General features: G+C 39.8%; 1 protein-coding gene across 1 annotated transcript in view; it reads left to right on the top strand.

Annotated features, from left to right (window-relative positions):
* The first annotated feature begins 1,956 nt into the window (after nt 1-1,956).
* Nucleotides 1,957-20,551, top strand: part of LOC133018578 (xenotropic and polytropic retrovirus receptor 1 homolog) — a 69,549-nt gene continuing 50,954 nt past the window's right edge. Inside the window, exon 1 of the mRNA XM_061084973.1 lies at nt 1,957-2,265. Within this exon, the coding sequence (XP_060940956.1) occupies nt 2,197-2,265 (69 nt within the window). The 5' untranslated portion in view covers nt 1,957-2,196. The remainder of the gene's footprint in view (nt 2,266-20,551) is intronic.

Below are 20,551 nucleotides of genomic sequence, written 5' to 3' on the forward strand. Positions count from 1 at the left end.
CGATCCACAATCATAATCCATGGTGCGGCCACAGCTGTGGCCCGGCATCTGCGTGCGATAAGGTTTTAAGCCTACTCTTAAACGAACAGATCGTGTCTGCTTCCCGAACTGAAAGTAAGAGATTATTCCACAGGAGTGGAACTTGATGGCTGAAAGCTCTGGCTCCTACTCTACTTTTAGAGACTTTAGGGACGACAAGTAGGCCTGAGTTCTTGGATCAGAGTGCTCTTGTAGGTTGATAAGGTACTAGCATCTCTTTAAGGTAAAAAGGCGCCATATTATTAAGGGCATTGAAGGTGAGGAGGAGAATTTTAAATTCTATTCTTGATTTAACAGGAAGCCAGTGTGTGTAGCGATGCTAATACTGGAGAAATGTGCTCTCTTTTCTTGGTTCTCGTCAGGACACGTACTGCGGCATTTTGGACAAGCTGCAGAGTCTTTAACGACTTACTGCTGGAGCCTGATAATAATGATTTATAATAGTCCAGTCTCGATGTAACAAAGGCGTGGACTAGTTTTTCTGCATCTTTTTGCGAAAGGACATGTCTGATCCTAGAAATTGGTTTTAAGTGACAATTAAAGGACAAATCAGGATCGAAGATCACTCCCAAGTTCCTGACTGTTTCATTGGAAGCAAGGGCAATGTCGTCTAGCGCAGCTATATCATTAGATAATGTCTGAGTTTAATAAGAGAAAATTGCGGGTCATCCAGGTTTTTATGTCCTTGAGACATGCTCAAAGTTTAGTTAATTGATTACTTTGTTCAGGTTTTATTGACAAATATAACTGGGTGTCATCCGCATAGCAGTGAAAATTTACAGTGTGTCCTGATAATGTTTCCTAGTGGAAGCATATATAATGAGAATAAAATTGGGCCGAGCACAGAGCCCTGCGGAACACCATGGTTAACTTTGGTGCGCACAGATGTGCGCACCATTTGTACGAATTGGGAGCGGTGGTAGATGTCCTGCAGAGAGGGTAGTGATGTCCTCGTAATCCTCTCAGCGGTCTTTCCCACGCTCTGCAGGAGTTTGCTGCATCGCAGTGGTGTTCCCATACCACACGGTGATGCAGCTGTAGAAGTTGCTCATCATGGATCATTGGTGACATTCAGAATTTCCTGAGCATCCTCAGGAAGTTTCTTGACCAGCTGGGTGGTGTTTAGTGACCGGCTGAGGTCATCACTGATGACCCCAAAAAATTTGAAGCTGCTCACCATGTCACCAGACTTGCCACCTTCCATTCTAAATGCTCTAAAGCTGCGAACCTTTATGCAGCTGATGGTATTTCAGTCACTTCCTACAAGAGATTTTCATTGTTTCTCAGTATTATTATATGTCCTGACTCACAACCACCCCCCTGCTAAGCATAACCAAGTCTGCTTTTGGCTGTGACTGTTTCCATCAAGTAAAGCACCATCAGCAGAGGATCTGTGATGGCAACTTTCCACCAGAAGTTCTCTATCTATCTATCGATGCCACGTGTGCATTGAAGTGTTATTGGAATAAATATATATATATAGACAGACGTATAGGTAGATGTTATATTTTATAGAGATAATGTATGTCACACTGCATCTCTAATGCACTCTTCAATAATGTCTCTGACAAACTTTTTTCTAAAGTATATATATACTGTATATATTTATTCAATATATATATTTAAAGTTTGTCAGAGACATTATTGAAGAGTGCATTAGAGATGCAGTGTGACATACATTATCTCTATAAAATATAACATCTACCTATGTGTATGCATGTGGAACACATATCTCGCGCCGCCGCCAATAGCAGTATTTCCAACTGCCGTGAAGGCGGCGGGAGACAGGGAGAGAGAGAGAGAGAGAGAGAGAGAGAGAGAGAGAGAGAGAGAGAGAGAGAGAGAGAGAGAGAGAGAGAGAGAGAGAGAGAGAGAGAGAGAGAGAGAGAGAGAGAGAGAGAGAGACTAAACACTGCCTTTGAGAGACATATTAAAGCTACATTCAATCATTTGATATGAGTGTGTGTGAAACGACTTAGATATGTGTCAGTAGCTCGCTAGCTTAAGCAGCACGAACGTAATCTTCAGATGGGAGTTAGTGTGTAAACGCTGGTGAACCATCACGGTCAAATAAAACGCGCCGGTCCTCTGCTGAGCTGAACGACCAGTTCCTGGCCCCGGTGACGGCAGGAGGGAGGACTGAAGCCAAGCGTCAAGATGAAATTCACAGAGCATCTCTCCGCTCACATCACCCCGGAGTGGAGGAAGCAGTACATACAGTATGAGGTAAGTTAGCTTCATGTTAAAGCCGCTCTCTGATTGCTACTAGCTAGCTGACTCGCTAACAGGATGTGATTCCACTTTCTCACCGGTTATTTATGTTCAGAATCATATGGGCATCTCGTTTAGGCGGTGGCTTCCTTGTATTTCGCTGCTCTAATAACAGACGTAACGAGCTGCTTCAATTGTTACGGCCGCAAACCAAGCAGCCATTACCCCTGTACTACTGCGTTAGCTAACACGGTGTTAGCTAGGTTTGTGTTTTGGCTCTGCAGGTGCGAGCCTCGGTCACATCCAGCTACACTGAGCCGCTGTGTGCGGCGGGGGCCTGCAGAGTCCTGTGTCCCCTGTGTCGCCCCCCCCCATGCGTTAACCAGACAAAAGGCATTCAGCTGACTCATCATTTATTGAGCTGGTTAATCTTTGCCCCCCGACTGTCCTCAAAAGCAGATTCAGCTCCCATCATGCAGGGTCAGGGTGGAGGGGGTCAATGAGGGGTGGTGTCAGCTCAGTCTTCAAGCTTTGATCCATTAATGCCATTAGAGTTTATCTTCATGAAGCCTTAATTCTTACTTCAATTATTTTAAAGTGATCAGGGTTGTGTACTTGGATTTCCCTGTGTATGTTTCTGATCCTGAGAGAAGCCATATACTGAAGGCATATATCCAGCTTAAAAGAGTACATAATAGCTGTTACACTGCTGGTCTGTGTGATGGACTCATTTCATTATCACTAATCAATCTGCAATCAGTCCACATGAATCAGTAATGATCAGTAACTTAAAAAGCACACTCTGTTACAGAGTCAGTTGGGACAGAGGCCATGAGGGTGAACTATCACTGAACAACACCAGCACTGTCTCTGCAAGGGCAGATGAATTTAGTCAGTTCAATGGCATTTTCTCAGTTTGAAACCAGTATCAAATATGTCCATCAGTTGTTCTTTTCATATTCAATAAGAAAACCAAAATCAGAAAGTCATTATTTTGTTTTTTATTTAATGAATGTGATACCCAAAAACAAGTAATCACAAATAGAAAATGAAAAAACGGGTCACTACGTATGAACGTGCATAAATTGACAGTAAATTAAACTAGTGGTGATAGCGCTCAGATAATTTCTTCAAGTGTTTTGTTGTTAATCTAAATGGTTACTTTCTCGCTTGAAATAAATGGCTGTTGCGTTCCAGCCAAATATATAGACAGGACATTAATGAATTAAAATATATATATATATATATTAACACATCTTTCTAAAGTGAAGCCACACTTCTGAAGGCTTATCGTGGCTCATCTTAGCAGCATTAGCCATGCATGCTAGGTCGTGTCTAAACAAATGGAAAGGCTGTTGCATTGTGAGTGACGTAGTCGCATATTGGCACATACGGCGTACCCGCAATTTAGGAACCAGTAAACAGTACGGAAATTGTATTTTTTCACTTGGGATTTTGGATTGGTCCATTTGGAACCAAGTTTGGGTTCCCAACCCTACTAGTCAGTAACTTCCAGGCCCAACAAGTCATACAAGGTAAATATCAAAATCGGCCCTGTGACTGTTTTTTCCTTTCCTATTTTTGATCTGAGCAAAAATTTCAAACTACGAAAAACTAACCGTTGTTTGGTTTTCTAAATTGAAACGCTGCAGTTTAGAGAGGCAGTGTCATGCCCAAAAGCTGTAGCTCTAACCTGATAATGAGACTGAATCTATATCTCACATGATAAAACAACAATTGTAGCCTTTTGACTTTGTTTAATTGATTTTTTTGTAATCAGAAAGACCTTTTTAGTTGAGAAGGCTCAGCAAATGTGGACCAACACTTGGCCACCAACACAGTTATGTTGAGTGCACATTGCTTTTTCTGCTCTTGCATAGAAAGTGTGGTGTTGATTTTGTCTTCTACCTATGTTCTTAAGGAACCACATGGGCCTAGCACATACTCAGCTAAAAGTTTCCTTTCTGTTTTTGTGTAGTTTACCACCATAATGAACTTGAATTAAATTACCTACAGGTAAAAAACAAAAATTAAACCAGAGAAAACTTTGGCAATACCAGTTACTTATAAGAGGCAGGTTACCAGAAAGCTTTTTGCATTGTCCTTTGCTAATACAAAAAATAGCAAAAAAGATTTGGGCTGTATCTATTGTTGATTAATCTTCACATTATTTGAACAAATTGGGCTATAAAATGTAAGAAAACAACAACAAATGCTTATTGCAAATTTCCTCACACTTATGCATTTAAATTGCTAATTTTGTATAAACCCCAAGATATGCAATTTACAATTAAATTGTATTGTATCTGTATAGTGCCAAAATGTAAAACTTTTCATAGTAAGGTTCCACTTACACTTCTATAGAGAGAGTTACCATCACATGATAAAAAGAAGAGCAGTAGATCTTCGTCTGAGCAGCCCCAAGTGAATGTTTGGCATTTTTCCCAACTTAAACTTCTCATAATACATTTATTTTCAGTTTGAATTTATACAGGCCTTTAAAATTATTGTTTCATTTCAAGACTGAGGGGTGTTAATTTTTAGTTCAGTGAATATGTATAGGGAAGGGATGGGACTTTACAGGAGTTTTCATGTTCGACTATATATATTATTATTATATGTGAAATGTCTCCACACATGAAAAACACTAATGCAATTCCAGAGATATAAATAGTTAGCCAAAAAATTGGAATCGTCTGTAAAAATATTTTACAATTGATGGATAAATTAATGGAAATAGGCTAGATGAACAGATGAACAATCCTCAATCAGCATGCTAATATGTATTCCCCAGTAATATCATCGAAACTTACCTGACTAGTAACTTACTGACTTACTGACTACAGCAGGCCTCAATAGCCCTGCTGTAGTGTGCAGGATGCTGGGAATTATCTGCATGTGATGGAAGAATGTACAGTGGAGGGTTGAAATTCAACGTGCAGTTTTGAATGATGTTTTTATTGCTCAGTGTTTTTTATTTGCATAGTTTTTTTAAAAAAAAATCCCAAAATTCCCGAGCTTAATTTCCCATGGAAAGTTTCCGGAAAGTTTCCGCCCCTTTGCAACCCTAGTAACTCTGTGAAAATATATGTTCCTTAATCTGCATGATAAATGTGAAAGGTGATTATTATTATTATACTGTCGGGGAAATAAGTTATTGGTCTAGCTAAGATAAATGTGTTCATTTTTCAGTTAAGGAACCCTGGTCTGTGAGTTTACGGGAAGGGATGGGGCGGTTGGAGTGAATACATATTTTCTTTAGATGTACACATCGCTGACCTGAACTAATAGTCCGTTAAGATATCTGACGGGGATATAGCACCCGTTACACTCATCTGCTGTAGGAAGTCGCGCTCGCGCAAGATACTGGAAGATGTTGGTTGATGATTGATGATTTTCGTATAATATTATGAATCATGCATTCACACAAGCATCAAACAATGCAGCAGGTCGATTTTGGTACTCCTATTATGACTCAGCATGCAGGAGTAATTAATTGCAGGAGTAATTCATTATACAATTATTTGTTGTCACAGTCCATGTCAACATATTTGTGTATAAATAAGCTATAAAGTTGCATCAGGCGTTGTAGTATTCGATGTTTCAATGCTGTGAGTGCAGATGTGGCAGTAATGCAACTCTAGTGTTTCTGCTCCCTGTAAGCAGTACTGTCTGCATTGACTGGTGTTGGTAGTAAATTTATTTTTATCACGTTGGAGTTGCTAGTTTAAACCTACAGTTTTGCACTTTAATATTTGAGCCTTTGTTTACATTTTGTTTTGTGCTGCATTATATGGTGACATACAGTTTGTTGTTATCAAAATAAAATTAACTGAATTGAAATGGTCAATTTGATTTTTTGGGAGGAAAATTAATCGTTTAGATTAATCGATAAAATAGTCGTCAGATTAATCGATAGAAAAATAGTCGTTAGTGGCAGCCCTACTTAATATTAAAAAAAATTCAAGTTTGCTGTGAACATAGCAGTCAGGCCTCTTATTTCAGAAACAATGAACCGTAACAGTTTGGTAACCAATAAAAGATAAGCGTACTACTTCTTTGCTTTCAGCCAGCTACTCAAACAGACAAGCAACAAAATAACAAACAAACAAAATACACAGGCAAGTGTCGGCCTACTTTGAAATAAATTAAACACAGAACTTTGTAGGGCTATTTGAGTCCTCATATTTGTGGAAAATGTATGAAATAAGAAGTACCCTATTTTTAAATAAATAAAACCAAATAGCTGCAGCCTAATCGTGTAACGGACTAGGTTTATGTTTATGTTCGGTTTTGACTTATGTTCAGTAAAACACTGTGTTGAAGGAGCGTTCTGATGTCTGAGGATCAGTGAAGGCGACGTATGTTCAGTAAAACACTGTGTTAAAGGAGCATTCTGTTGTCCGAGGGTCAGTGAAGGCGTCTGGGTGGGACATGTGACTGTTTGGACCAATAGGATGGTTGCTTGGGGATCGGGGCCATGTCTGTGATCGGGGCTCAATGAGGAAGTGAAGTGTTGTTGATGTGCGCGGGTGACGGATTTTTTTTTTTTTTTAAATAAAAAAACCATGCGACGCTTATCCTGGCGGGGGGGGGAGTAAGGCCTGGCGGCCCGCCAGGCCTATACAGCACTGGGGGAAACCCTGCATACTGGTTCAGCTTAGTGCCTGCAGCACATTCTTTCACTCAGTGCCACATGAGTTCAGATACCACAAAAAATGTTGAATCTTATGACATTAATTAGATCGGGAATGAGTTTCAAGTGATGAACATTTTATATATATTTATATATATTTTATATTTATAGTGTTTTACTATATCTAGATTATTTATTCATTGATATCATGCATTTTTCTGTTTTTCCAGTCAGTAGAGCCGAGCTCTCGGCTTGAAGTCAGATGCTATCAGTTGTCTTCTCTCTGCTCTTCTGACACATTTTTTTAATACTGCGTTCCACAGTCACATTAGGAGTTGAGCCAAAAGGTCTTTTGCTTCTGGTACTGGCTGACTGTGCAGGCTGATGTGCAACTTCAGTAGTTCTTTGTAGAATTTACCCCGCTTAGCTCTTCTGAGATCCAAACAACAACCAAATCAGTTCCAAACAGCCTCAGGTGAACTCAAAAGTTCAAAGAATTCTAAACTGGTCTTTAAAGGGGACATATTATGAAAATTCCACTTTGTAGTGCTTCTACACGTTAATTTGGGTATCTGGCATGTCTACCGTCCCAAAAACTCCCAAAAAAACAACTCCCGTGATTTGATGTGGTTCCTCTCTGTCAGAAACGCTACCCTAGAGTGCGTCCTATGGGATTATGGGCTTTTTCTACGTCAGAACTTGGTGCAGCGAGCACCGGGAGAGGTGCGCTCGCGAACCTCGGCCGGCCGAGGTGCGGCCACCTCGGCACCTCCACCTCTCCCTGTCCTCACGCACCTCGGCACCTCCACCTCTCCCGGTGCGAGAGCACCTCGGCACCTCCACCTCTCGCTCCACCTCTCCCTCTCCTCACACACCTCGGCTGTCTGTCTGTCTGTCTGTCTGTCTGTCTGTCTGTCTGTCTGTCTGTCTGTCTGTCTGTCTGTCTGTCTGTCTGTCTGTCTGTCTGTCTGTCTGTCTGTCTGTCTGTCTGTCTGTCTGTCTGTCTGTCTGTCTGTCTGTCTGTCTGTCTGTCTGTCTGTCTGTCTGTCTGTCTGTCTGTCTGTCTGTCTGTGTGCACTCAGAATATAAGCCCTGTATGAATAAATATACACATACAATTATATACTGTATACACACATCTAATGCATGTATTTAAATAAATGGTTACAGAAATAGATGTGTAGGACAGGACAGTAACATGATTTTAACAACCTTAAATATGCTAAGGGGGGATTTAAGACGTGAAAGTGGAGGTGTCTGTGTGTGAGTGACAGGGGGGCGGGGCGGTGACGGGGGGCGGGGCGTTGAGAGGGGGGGGCGGGGCACTCAAAACAGGTCAATCTGAGGAGGGCTTTTTTAGACAGGGTACAAGGGGTGCTGTTTTAAATGATCCTTGTGGTAGTTTGACCAAAAAGTGTTACAGACATTTCATTAAGACCCCAAGGAACCATATCAACTTGTGGTAAAATGGGCATAATATGTCTCCTTTAATGTTTGGCTGTTGTAAATTCTCCTGTCACATTTTTGTCTACTGAATTGACCTTGGTCTTTGTTAAAGTAAATTGTCTTCAAGAAAAATTTAGCAGGAAACAAACTGCAGAGACAAAGGCAATGTTTATGTTGATGTACAATGTTTTTAAAGACGGATGCTTTATTTCTGCTGTGGATGTTTTTAAGTTTTAATTTGATTACGCTTCGGCAGTGTAGCAATTAGCACGGGCACTTTAAAGATTGAGGATTTAAGCTCAGGAGCCAGCCAGGCCTCTCTGTCTGGTTGTTCTGTTTGTGCGTTTTTGGTTTCCTCTGTGTGCCCCGGCTTCCTCCCACAGTCCAAAAACATGCATTGTAGGTTCATTGGCAGCTCTAAATCTTTGAATCTTAATGTGAATGTTGGAGATAATTGAGCTGTGGTTCTGGGTGTGTGCTTGTGTTGACTGAATATTTGTATAGGTTGGTATTATCATTAGGGGTGCAACGATTAATCGATGAATCGTTGGTGACGTCATAGCGCGTGTTGCTGGTGCCGCGCAGCAGAACTAAACGTTGTTTTACCGGAGGTGCTTATAAAGTAGCTGAGGAGTGAGCCATCTCGCTCCCTTCCTATCTCTGAAAGTTGCGCATGTGCAATAGCGACAAAACATGGACCATTGGCTTCGTCCACTCTCTCGAGCACCAGAAAGTGCTGCAACTAACGACTATTCTGATAGTCGATTAGTCATCGATTATTGAAACGATTAATCGACTAATCGGATTATGAATGACACAAATTCTCAATTGCTATTATTTAACACATTTAACAGCTTTTAAATTTAGCTTGAGGTTGTTCGAGGCATGTAATGACTGAAAATAAAGACAATAAATACTAATGATACTTCATTAAAAAAAAAGTCTTTTAATAAACTTTGCTTACGCAAAAGCAAAGAAATCAAGTTTTTGTCCTTTTAAAATCAAGGACAGGCAAAGTGCTAATAAAAAAAATAAATTAAAAATCAAGTATCCATTTTTCCTGTTAACAAAAGGACAGATAAAGTAACAGCAATAAAAACATCAACAAACAAAACTACAGTCTTCTTCGGAATAAATAATTGTGATTACAATTTGTCAGGCAAAAGGATAACATTACGCTTTTAAACTCGTTAAAATTTTTTTTTTGTAATGGATACTAGAATACTGTGCACAGGTTTATACGTTTATATACAACATTTTACAGAGACGAGTTTGCATCCTCTACGTTACGATGTCAAACGGGCCTCCTATCAGAAGGATCAGAAGCTCCGTGGAGTTCTGGTAGCGACGGATCTCTCTCAGAGCCCCGGGACCGGTCCTCTCTCTCAGGCTCTGAGAGAGAGATCCGTCGTGGGCTTCTTAACGCCGCCGGCGGCCGGGGCTCTCACGAGCAGCCCTGTTTCCTGGGGGCTTTGCCTCCGGTGGAGATACGAGCGGCATTTCCATTTATTTATTTAGAGAGTGAATAAACTCCTGAAACAGACAACTGACACCAACTATGCGTCGCTTGACAGACGTAACATATTACGTTGCTCTGATTGGTTGTAGGTCTATCCAATTGCGCGAAGAGGCATCTGGTTTCCTGGTTCCGTTGAAACACGCCCCATAATCACAGCCCAATGGAGCGGTCTCAGACTCATATTCTGACTAGAATAATGAGTCTGACAACGTCAGGCTAGGATTCTGGTACTTCAGGCCTCGAACCCTAACGATAGGGCTCTGGCTGGACAGATGTTTTCTGGCAAACTCTCTGACGCCGCAAACATCAACAACATTGTCAATTTGTTTCCATATATTTTTCTTATTTATGTCCTAGTAACTTGTTAAAGACATATCATAGCAAATTTGGAGCGGGAGACTACAGCAATCAGCTTTTACCCTGGCAAACACTTTGTGGGTCAGTGATATAAAGTTGTTTTTTTTGTAGTTTTTCATTACTCTTGTTGGGGGTTAAGGGAAGAGGATGTCACACCATGTTAGAGCCCTCTGAGACCAATTGTGATTTGTCAATATGGGCTATACAAATAAATTGATTGATTGATTGATATAAAACTAGTCTCAGCCTAACGTGCCCCTGTTCTAGTGAATGGGGTAAGTATGAAAATCCTTCTGTTGCTTATTTCCACAGCTGTTTCACATCGAAGTGTCTTCCAGCTCCTTCAGGGTGTGGACACAGACCAGATGTAGCTTGTTCTGTCCAGCTGTAATTCTGGCCCTGGGCCCAGTTAGTTTTAGTCCTCTGAAGATGTGGGACCCAGGCCTCTGAGGTTTGCGGAGCCATGATGTCGAGAGCTGTTACATGCTTGTTGTGTTTTCTAATGACAGCTGTGTTTGGGTCAGACACTAAACAAAGGCGTACCCTGAGCTGCTGTGATGTGATGGGCGCTGTAAAGACTGTCCGCGTATTTTTTTCCATGGTGGCCTGACCTCTTTCAAACATGCCATGATTTATAACAGCTCAAGCTCAACTCAGAGCGTTGACATTGTAATAGTATGCAGTTATGTTTTCCTTAATCCTTATCTGAAGAAATGTGTGAAATATTCAGATTCAGTGTGAACAATAGAACACACTCAGACTTTGTTGGTACTCATCTCCCAATGAAAATGTATGATGGAAGCAGCTTTATTTAGCCTGACAGATTTGTAGTGTGACGACCAGACCAAATATGAGAGTAGGCCTGTTGAATTCAATGGACACCTACTTATTTCTACTGTGGAAACTTGTAATGATCACGTTTGTCCCGGGTCAGATTCATCCCTATGAGCTGTTGATTATATAAAAGAATTATGAAGCTTATTTATGATCCCAGAACCTGAGGGGGTTCCCGGCCCCCAGATGTCACTGACTCTGACAGTTTAAAAGTTGATTTGTTTGTCGCCACATTATCAAGAGTGATCATCACATAATGATTAATTTTTGTATTAATGACATAATGAGTTAAATGGTGGTCTCTGTGTACATTCAATTAAATCACAATAGTTTCAGAATCATTTTATTTTATCAATTGAGGATACATGCGGGGTTCACAGCCGAATAGACAGTGGAAATTATCATTAAACACAGTTTAAATGTCTACCTGTTGAATAAGTCACAGCATAAATATTTGCAACACTTTCTGTACCCTCTTCAAAGTAAAAGAATTCTCACATCAAGGTTTTTATGTTATTTTAGTACTGGAATATACACAGCTTCATTCCATAGAGTCCTGGCATTTAGTTGAGTACATTGGCTACTTATATTTAGGGGAATACAGTTGTCATACCAGAAACCTCACATTGCAGCAGATCTGTGGCGCTCACAGAGTCAGGCGAAAGTAGCCAGTTTACACTGTGGTACTAGCATATAACTTCAGTTACAGCGGAAATGCTCCGATGCTAGCTTACTATCAAATCTCTGGGAGGCTCTTTTTATAGTGTTTCTCCCTGTCAATGTAACTGAATGACAACATTAAGTTGGAAGCAAAATGTAGTAATACCACCCCCATTCTCACATGTCCTACACACTGTTGAGAAGAACAGATTAATCCTGGAATAGTACTGATGTAACACTATTATTCTCAAAGGTTTAGTGTGTAGGATCTATTGACATCTAGTTGCATGTTGCAGCTGAATACCCCTCATCTCACTCTCTTCTTCCAAACATTAAAAAACAACCTGTAGTAGCCTTCAGTTTTCATAAAACCTCAAAGGATGTTCAGTTCCTCCAGTCTGGGCTACTGTAGAAAATATGGTGGACCTGCTCCTAATGTAAATAGAAGGTATTTAGATATAAAGGGGCCATTCTAGGGTAAAAAAAAAAAATAGGGAAACGTCCACTCACTTTGAGAACATGTCAACAATTACTAAACATAACTTTTCCCCTTCAATCAGTTTTACTGGAATAGGATGTGCAACATGTGTTATTAGTCTAGGTCCTAGGGAAGATTTGTATTGGCTTCATTTAGCGGAGAATATCTCAACTGTTTAAGACTAATATTACCCCACTGAACAACGTGTGATGTGTGCCAAAATCTCTATCCGGGTCGAAAGTCCTGAAAATGACCACTATAGGTGACACTACTATCACACTACAGGTGAATGGGACTTTTTTTTTCCTTTATAGATATCCTCGTTAGGGTTGCAAAGATGGACAGTTTCCGGTAAATTTCTGTAAACTTTCCATGGGAAGTTTGGCTCTGGAATTTGGGGAATTTTGAAAAAAAAAAAAAAAAAACGCAAATTAAACACTGAGCAATAAAAACATCATTCAAAACTCTATTTTAAGGATGTATGGAATGCAGCACACGCTGCATGTTGAATTTCAACCCTCCACTGTGCATTCTTCCATCACATGCACAGATAATTCCCAGCATCCTGCACACTACAGCAGGGCTGATTGAGGCCTGCTGTAGTGTGCAGGACTAGTCAGGTAAGTTTCGATGATATTACTGGGGAAAATATATTAGCATGCTAATTGAGGATTGTTCATCTGTTCATCTAGCCTATTTCCATTGATTTATCCTTCAATTGTAAAATATTTTTACAGACGATTCCAATTATTTGGCATTTCATCCCATCCAATGAAGAAGGAAAGGCTGTATACATTTGCAAATACTGTGCAAAGACCTATGTTAAGAATGACACAACGATGCAGAGCCGTTTAGTCAAGTGCCAAAGTTTCCTCAGGGCTCAAATCAGCCTATGAAAAAACAAAAGTTTATATTTATGTCTGTATATGACAAGGTAAATACAGTTAGTATAAATTACCCACAACATTTCCAGTTTATTCCCGTTAATTCCAGTATATTCCCGTTAATTCCCATGGAAAGTTTCCAACTTTGAATATTCCCGGAATTTTGCAACCCTAATCCTCATCAATATCTACCAGATTAATGTTCATTTTGAGAGAAATACTTTTTGTATTACACTGTCTAAAAAATAATATTAAAATATGCAAATGAGGCGATATCTCATTATATATGCGTACATAAACCCTTGAAGCTACATATTTTCTGAGGTGATCACAATGTTCACAATGACCATGATTATAAGGTCATACAAGAGTGTAAGCATTCTGATTTGATATAAATAAAATGGCTAAAAAAAGTTACAACTATTACTTATTACATACAGCAACATACAGGAATTGCCAGTTATTTATTAACCTAAACTTTAAAAGCTTACATTTCCTAGCTGTTCTTAATATTGGTGTCATCACCTCCAACTTTTTTTTCAACAAAAGTTTACTTGGCAGCCATAGTGACTTGAGGTCATAGCAGAGCACATGGCTGTCCAGCAAGGTGCCTCCCAGCACTACATGCGCTGACTGGGTGTGATACAACAAGCAAAATTTCAAATAAACTTGCAGCTCTGAACACTGTCCGCAAACCAGACAACTCTTCTCTGATTCTCAATTTCAACTGTCCACAGCTAACAGAGAGTGCAATACAAATGGCGGAAACATTCTTGCTCAAATGTCTCAAACCATCAACAGACATAGAGACATTTGACGACCTGCGCATTGCTGCGTTCGAAAGTGATGTCCTCAAGATTGACTTTGAGAGGACCGCTTGCACCTCAACTAATGCAAGAAAACATATACAAAGAGCCTATTATCAACAGCAGCTTTGGGTCCAAGCACCATTTACAGACGCCACCTCAATCTTAAATGCAGATGCTTATGGTTTTGTAAGAAAGGGCAGTTTATTAGTCCCTGAGATTGTAATCTCAAAACCTGAAGGTTTGCCAGATCATCATTCCCATACCTGGACTCCTACCAGTACCTGGACCTGAAGTGTTACCTTGCAACACAGGGAATAAACCTGCTGTTTTGTATTTTACACTTTAAGTTAACGTTCCAATGAAAAAAGCAAGGTTGGATATAAAATGTCTGTATCACACAGCATCCACCCTGGACATCTACAGAGACGCAATTAGAAATATCAAACCAGAATTCTTTCACTTTAAACATTGTGATCACCTAAGAAAATATGTAGCTTCAAGAGTTTATATGTACGCATATTTAATGAGATATTGCCTAATTTGCATATTTTATTTTATTTTTGAGACAAAGTGTAATACAAAAAGTATTTCTCTTAATATGAACATTAATCTGGTAGAAATTGATGAGAATATCTATAAAGGAAAAAAAAAGTCCCATTCACCTGTAGTGTGATAATAGTGTCACCTATAGTGGTCATTTTCAGGACTTTCGTCCCGGATAGAGATTTTGGCACACATCCCACGTTGTTCATTGGGGTAATATTAGTCTAAAACAGTTGAGATATTCTCCGCTAAATGAAGCGCATACAAATCTTCCCCAGGACCTAGACTATATGCGGATGTCTCTTCCAGTGTCATTTGTCACACAGATTACACACGTCTGCCAAAAGTTTTGTGAGTAATTTGTGAAACTCTTTGTAAAGATGTGCTGTGAAACAGCATCCATCATTCCAGTCAACTTAGCCTAGTAGGGAAACAAATATTTCAGTAGGCATGGTTTATTATTGAGCCATACCACACCCCAGCTGTACAAACACAACCACTCTTTTTCCACAGATTCTCTCTGTGAGATCAGATCTCTGCTGCAGTTTCTGTAAATCAGCCACAGTGTGGTTGATCTGAGTCACTGTATAGGAAAATATCAGTATTAATAAATTCCTGTTTTGCTGCAGCTTTAGCAGCTGCATCTGCTCTGGTGTTTCCCTGATAAAACCAGATCAGTTTTAGAATTGTGAGTTTCGCATTTACACACAGCAATCTGCTTGGGGAGTATAATAGCATCCAGCATTTGTGAGGCGAGAGAGTGGTGTGCAATAGGCTTGCCTGACGATGTCAAAAACTGCTATGCCAAAAAATAGTTATAAACCTACATCCTGCTTCCCTTGAGCCTACAATGACTTAGGGAATATTTATGGCGTGTGATGCTAATAGGCAGATATGTGCTGTGTTTTTTTTATACCAACTGAATAGATCTGAGTGTGTGAACAATGAAGTATGTTGTTGCCTATGCACCTTTAACCCAGGAAGATATAAGAACAGTAGGATCAGATGTTGCTTCCCATTTATCAACATTAACACATTCCTCAACCCATGGCTCTAAATCTTTCCATCTGTCATTTCCATTCTTAGCAAATGACACAGGAATCAGGAATGTTAACCAATAAATCAGAATGCAAGTCATTTTTAGAAAAATATTGGGATAGGTCATTTACAAAACTATTTTTACCTGTTTCCTTTAGGGTCAGGCATGGTTACTGAAACAGCACATGCAACTTAAGGCCGATATATGCTACTCCGTTTTGACTGACACGGACAGAGGAACTCCTCGGAGAGCTCTTTGTGCTCTTTGTGTACCTCTGATTTTTCTAACTGTCCGTGGGCATTTCGGAGAGCCTAGGGAGAGCCCTTGGCTGTGATTGGTCTGCTAACGACATCATTTCCGCACAACGTCATTTCCGGAATCACACATTTCCGGACCTCAAACTTGTTTCATAAAATAGGTTACAAGCAAGTCCTCTTCCATGTCAAGCAGCTCCAGCTCCATCAACAGCCTTTGTCTGTTAATTGCCATCGTTCACTGTGTGTGAGGAAAGCCGGGAGGAGGTGAATAAACAAACAGGGACTTCTTCTACATACCAAGAGGTAGGCTTCTCTAAGCTCGTCATCCGTTGCGCCACTTACTGTTCTGGCGGTGAATTATTTTCAGCACCCACAGCCTTCGGAGAAGAATAAATGAAAAAGAGTCCGTGGGATCCGTGCGTCCCCCCGCGCGCAACGGAGTCGGAGTAGCATATTTCGGCCTTTTAGCGTTTAGCAACCTTTCTCTCAAACAAACCTCTTGAACCATGTCTTCTCAAATTCAACATCCTTTTTTTTCTTTGTGTGTGCTGTGCAGTGTAAATCTCCACGAAATGTCACAAGTGTTTGATTTACCATGTATGTGGGCATACCCACATAATCCTCATAATCATATTCAACGTATGCCTATTGGTAGTGTACTTTCTTCCTTCTGTTTCTTTTCTAGCTGATGTATTGCATTTTCAATCAAAGTCAAAATGTGTTTTGTGCATCTTGGGTAGGTTGTCTCCCATTGTGCGTCAGTGTAGTCAAAGTTCCTTATTCCTCCCCCTCCTCAGCTGCCGCCCAAAATAAATCTGCTCTCTGGACATTTTTCTTCGAACATTTCCTTGCCCAAAGTACTTTTTTACAATGGTGATAGCATTCATCAAGGCCAACCTGGCATTGTCCTCTGAAACCTCCTCCTTGGTTTCCTCTGAAACCTCCTTCTGGCTTAACCCTGGAACATTGTCAGCTCGGCCATGTGCAGATCCTTCTCGCGCCTTTCTCCTTTTGTCTTCTGGCCATTTATAATGATTTTCTCAGTGTGCACAGCATGTGCTTCAATGAGGCATAATTTGCCTTTATCCCATGTGATAAATGTGTGCTTCAGTATTGTGGAAATGTCTGATTTCATGCCATTCATAACTGTTTCTGAGTTGAGCGTCCCACAGTGTGACTGCGTTATTATTCAGATTTGCTGGACGTGTCAAACTGCCGTGTGTCATGTGCCTCAGTCAGATGTGTTAGGTTTCTTAATCCTCTTTTGCTCGTCTATTCTTACCGTCTCTGAGTCTTTGACAGATCAGTGATGACCACTCTAAAGGGACCGTTGTCATTGTGATCCCACTGAGGGTTTGTCAAGTGGACATCATTATCCCATTGAGATTTTGGCCCAGTAAAAAACTATCTTTACCATAAGGAGTATTTTGAGTTCAGAAGTTGTTGATCTAAATTATCTGCAAAACACAATTACTTTTCCCCATCGACATCCGATGGTGATGGGAGGTGAGTCATTGCCTGTTTAACATCCTCCCTGGTCCATGGTCTTTGGACCAACATCGGTGCACCGTCAGGGCCTGCTACTTCCATCATGGGCAGTGTCAGCTCCCTATGTGCGATTCCGTGTGATTCGGATCTTACTGGTGATGCAGCGCTGAATTGGTTGTAAGGCTGCACATCTTTATAGGGTTTGCCGGATCTGAGATGAGAGGGACCAAAGTCACCTAATTGTCCTTTTCCCACTCCTTGTTTATTCCAAATACGTTGAAGGTCAGATGTGGCGGATCAAAGTCGAGGTCGGGATCCTGCATCTTGACACACTGAGACACAGATGAGATCTCATCTGTCCCTGTCTGTGTTTTTCTGTCCCTACTTTTTTCCATCAATATGCTAAAAGCCTTCCAGTCTACTGTGAACTTACTCTTGCGTTTGAGTTGTCTTACACTGAGACTGCCTTAATCAACTTGATGTCAGCACCCTGCAGTTTCTCACTCTAAAGTAAGCAGGAAGAACACAAGACACCATAAATTCCACTACAATATCAACCAACCAATTGATTAGTTAAACAGGAGAGTTCAGCTGTAATAGTTGGCACCTTAAAGGGATAGTTCACCAAAAATGCACACAAAGTCACGTTATGTTTTTCTGTTGTTTTACTACGTCTGAAGTCTTGGTCACCAGTTACTTCAATTGTATCAGATTCTTCTGAGACTCCAGATGTGTTTTGTGGACTCAAACACTTCACCCACCCCTCCATTGGCATAGTGGTGAGTAGAAAATGAGCGCAGTTTCATTTTTGAGTGGACTATCCCTTTAAACCCCCAGGCCACCAGGAAGCATTGGAGACACAGAAAAATGTGCACCAGTTTGCCTTTTGTCTAAGGAAAAAATTGCAAAAAGAGTTTTCATCTGTGTTTTAACACAGGACATAGTAAATTTAAACTGAGAATTGAGACAATATTTGATCCAATAATAAATAAAGAAAACATCTTAACAAGCATTTTAGTCACAACTTTTGTGCTCGACACATTGTCCATCTTTATTATATATTTTCCTTATCATACATTCGTCAACTTCTGATAATGCATTTTTTAAAATATGATCATCACTGTTTATATTTGTGAGCTCACTGTCAGCTTCACTGTCCGCCTCCAGTCTGATCTGCTTTCACTTTTTGTTTTCATATTTCGCCAAGATATATTAGGCTGCAGCTATGTTTTTATTTATTTCAGAATATGGTACTTCTTATATCATACATTTCCCACAAATATGGGGAGGACTCAAATAGCCCTACATAGTTCTGCGTTTAATTTATTTCAAAGTAGGCCTACGCTTGCCTGTGTTTTTTCTTTTCCTCTTCATAAGCATTTGGTGTTTCCCTTTGTTGTAACAGGTAAAAATAGAAATAAAATGTTTCAGAAGATTTCTTTATTGTTGTTCTATAATTTCATAAATGTATAAATATAGTATAACTTTATAGAAAACTTTATTAGCTTTGTTAACAAATATGTTTTGCGGCTCCAGACAAATTTGATTTGGGGGAAGAGGGGGCAAAATGGCTCTTTTGATAGTAAAGGTTGCCGACCCCTGCTATAGACCTATAGGAGGGATATCTAATGGACAACCTAAGTACTGAAAGCTAGACTAGTATGCAGTTGTAGACACAACACAGGGTGTCCCTGGGCCTGAGAAGGGAAGATAAGGAGTTTAATGTGACTAGACTAAAATGTTCTGAGTTTTTGTTGACAAAAACTAGACTAAAACTAAGAAGGACAAAAATGACTAAATGTGACTTAAACTAATATGCATTTTCGTCTAAAGACTAAGACTAAATCAAAAATAGCTGCCGAAATTAACACTGCACCCCAGTCACATGCATGTGTTCCTTTTTGATTGAGCTTTATCATGGTTGTAACAAAGTGATTATAATTTAATTGATTTTTTCTCTATTTTTGAAAAAGTACAGACTGATGGAGGAATGTAGTGAAAAATGTCACCAAAAGTACTTAAATTAAGTTGAATTTAAGCAAAGTTGAAACAGATTAACAGAAATAAATGTTGCATGTTTTAATATATCTGTTTCCTGCCATCATTGTTGTGGAAATCATTGTTTATAATTATTGACATTGACATTGTATTGACAAATAATTAACATTGACGTGATCAGACATCTCTTAACATATATTATTATCATTATTAAAAGGTGATTCAGGAAGTTTGTATCAAACAAGTAGCCCTTTGTACTACTCAGTACCCTTCGAAGTAGCTCTCAGTTTCAAAAAGGTTGGTGACCCCTGCCCTACGGGCTATGCAAAGTGGTTCAGGTACGCAGTGGTATGCACGGAGCAGGTTGGAATCCCACCTCAGCCGGCCCTCACCTTCACTTTCAATGAAGTGAAGGTACTGGTCTGGTCCACTTGAGATCAAAGTGGGCAGTATGTGGCCCCATAACTAAATTGAGTTTGACACCCCTGGCCTAAAGAAAGGAAAAGCCAACCTTAGTTTTTTATTTTAATACTCCGTTTGTGTCTTATGTCTTTTCCATTTGCAGTAAGTAACTATAGATAAAGAGATAATATAGTGTATAGGAGCAGGATAACCACTACACTCTTCAGTAGGCAGCAGCACCTTGATGTGATATAACTTCCATATGTCATTTACCTTAAGTGTTTTGTTCTTTCATACTTTTATAAAATAGTTCCTTAGTTTTACTTAGTCCACATTATGCAGTGGTGGAAGATGCGTGCCAGTACTCTTAGTTCATGGGAAGTTAGTTTGCTGATGGTTGCTGGTTTCAGTTTAGTGATGAATAGAGAAGCTGACAGAAAAATATGGGTGTATCTACAGTCATAGTCAGCAGACATCTAAAAAAATGGACTCTGAAAAAAATACTGACAGCCTTCATGTAACCAGTCTACTTATTTTGTCAGCTTTTCATCTCAAGTTGTCTCCCTGAAAAAGTTGTATCCTATTCCTGACATTAACTCATTTATATTAGGGCTGCAACTAACGACTATTCTGATAGTCGATTAGTCACCGATTATTGAAACGATTAATCGACTAATCGGATTATGAATGACACAAATTCTCAATTGCTCTTATTTAGCAAGCAGCTTTTAAATTTAGCTTGAGCTTGTTCGAGGCATGTGATGACTGAAAATAAAGGCAATAAATATTGATACTTCATTAAAAAAAATGTCTTTTAATAAACTTTGTTTCATATAAGGGTACTGTTGACACAAAAGCAAAGACAAATCAAGTTTTTGTCCATTTAAAAGCAAGGACAGGCAAAGTGCTAATAAAACAAATAAATTAAAAATCAAGTATTCATTTTTCCTG

Source organism: Limanda limanda, chromosome 13 (assembly GCF_963576545.1).
Source record: "Limanda limanda chromosome 13, fLimLim1.1, whole genome shotgun sequence".
NCBI classification, from domain to species: Eukaryota; Metazoa; Chordata; class Actinopteri; order Pleuronectiformes; family Pleuronectidae; genus Limanda; species Limanda limanda.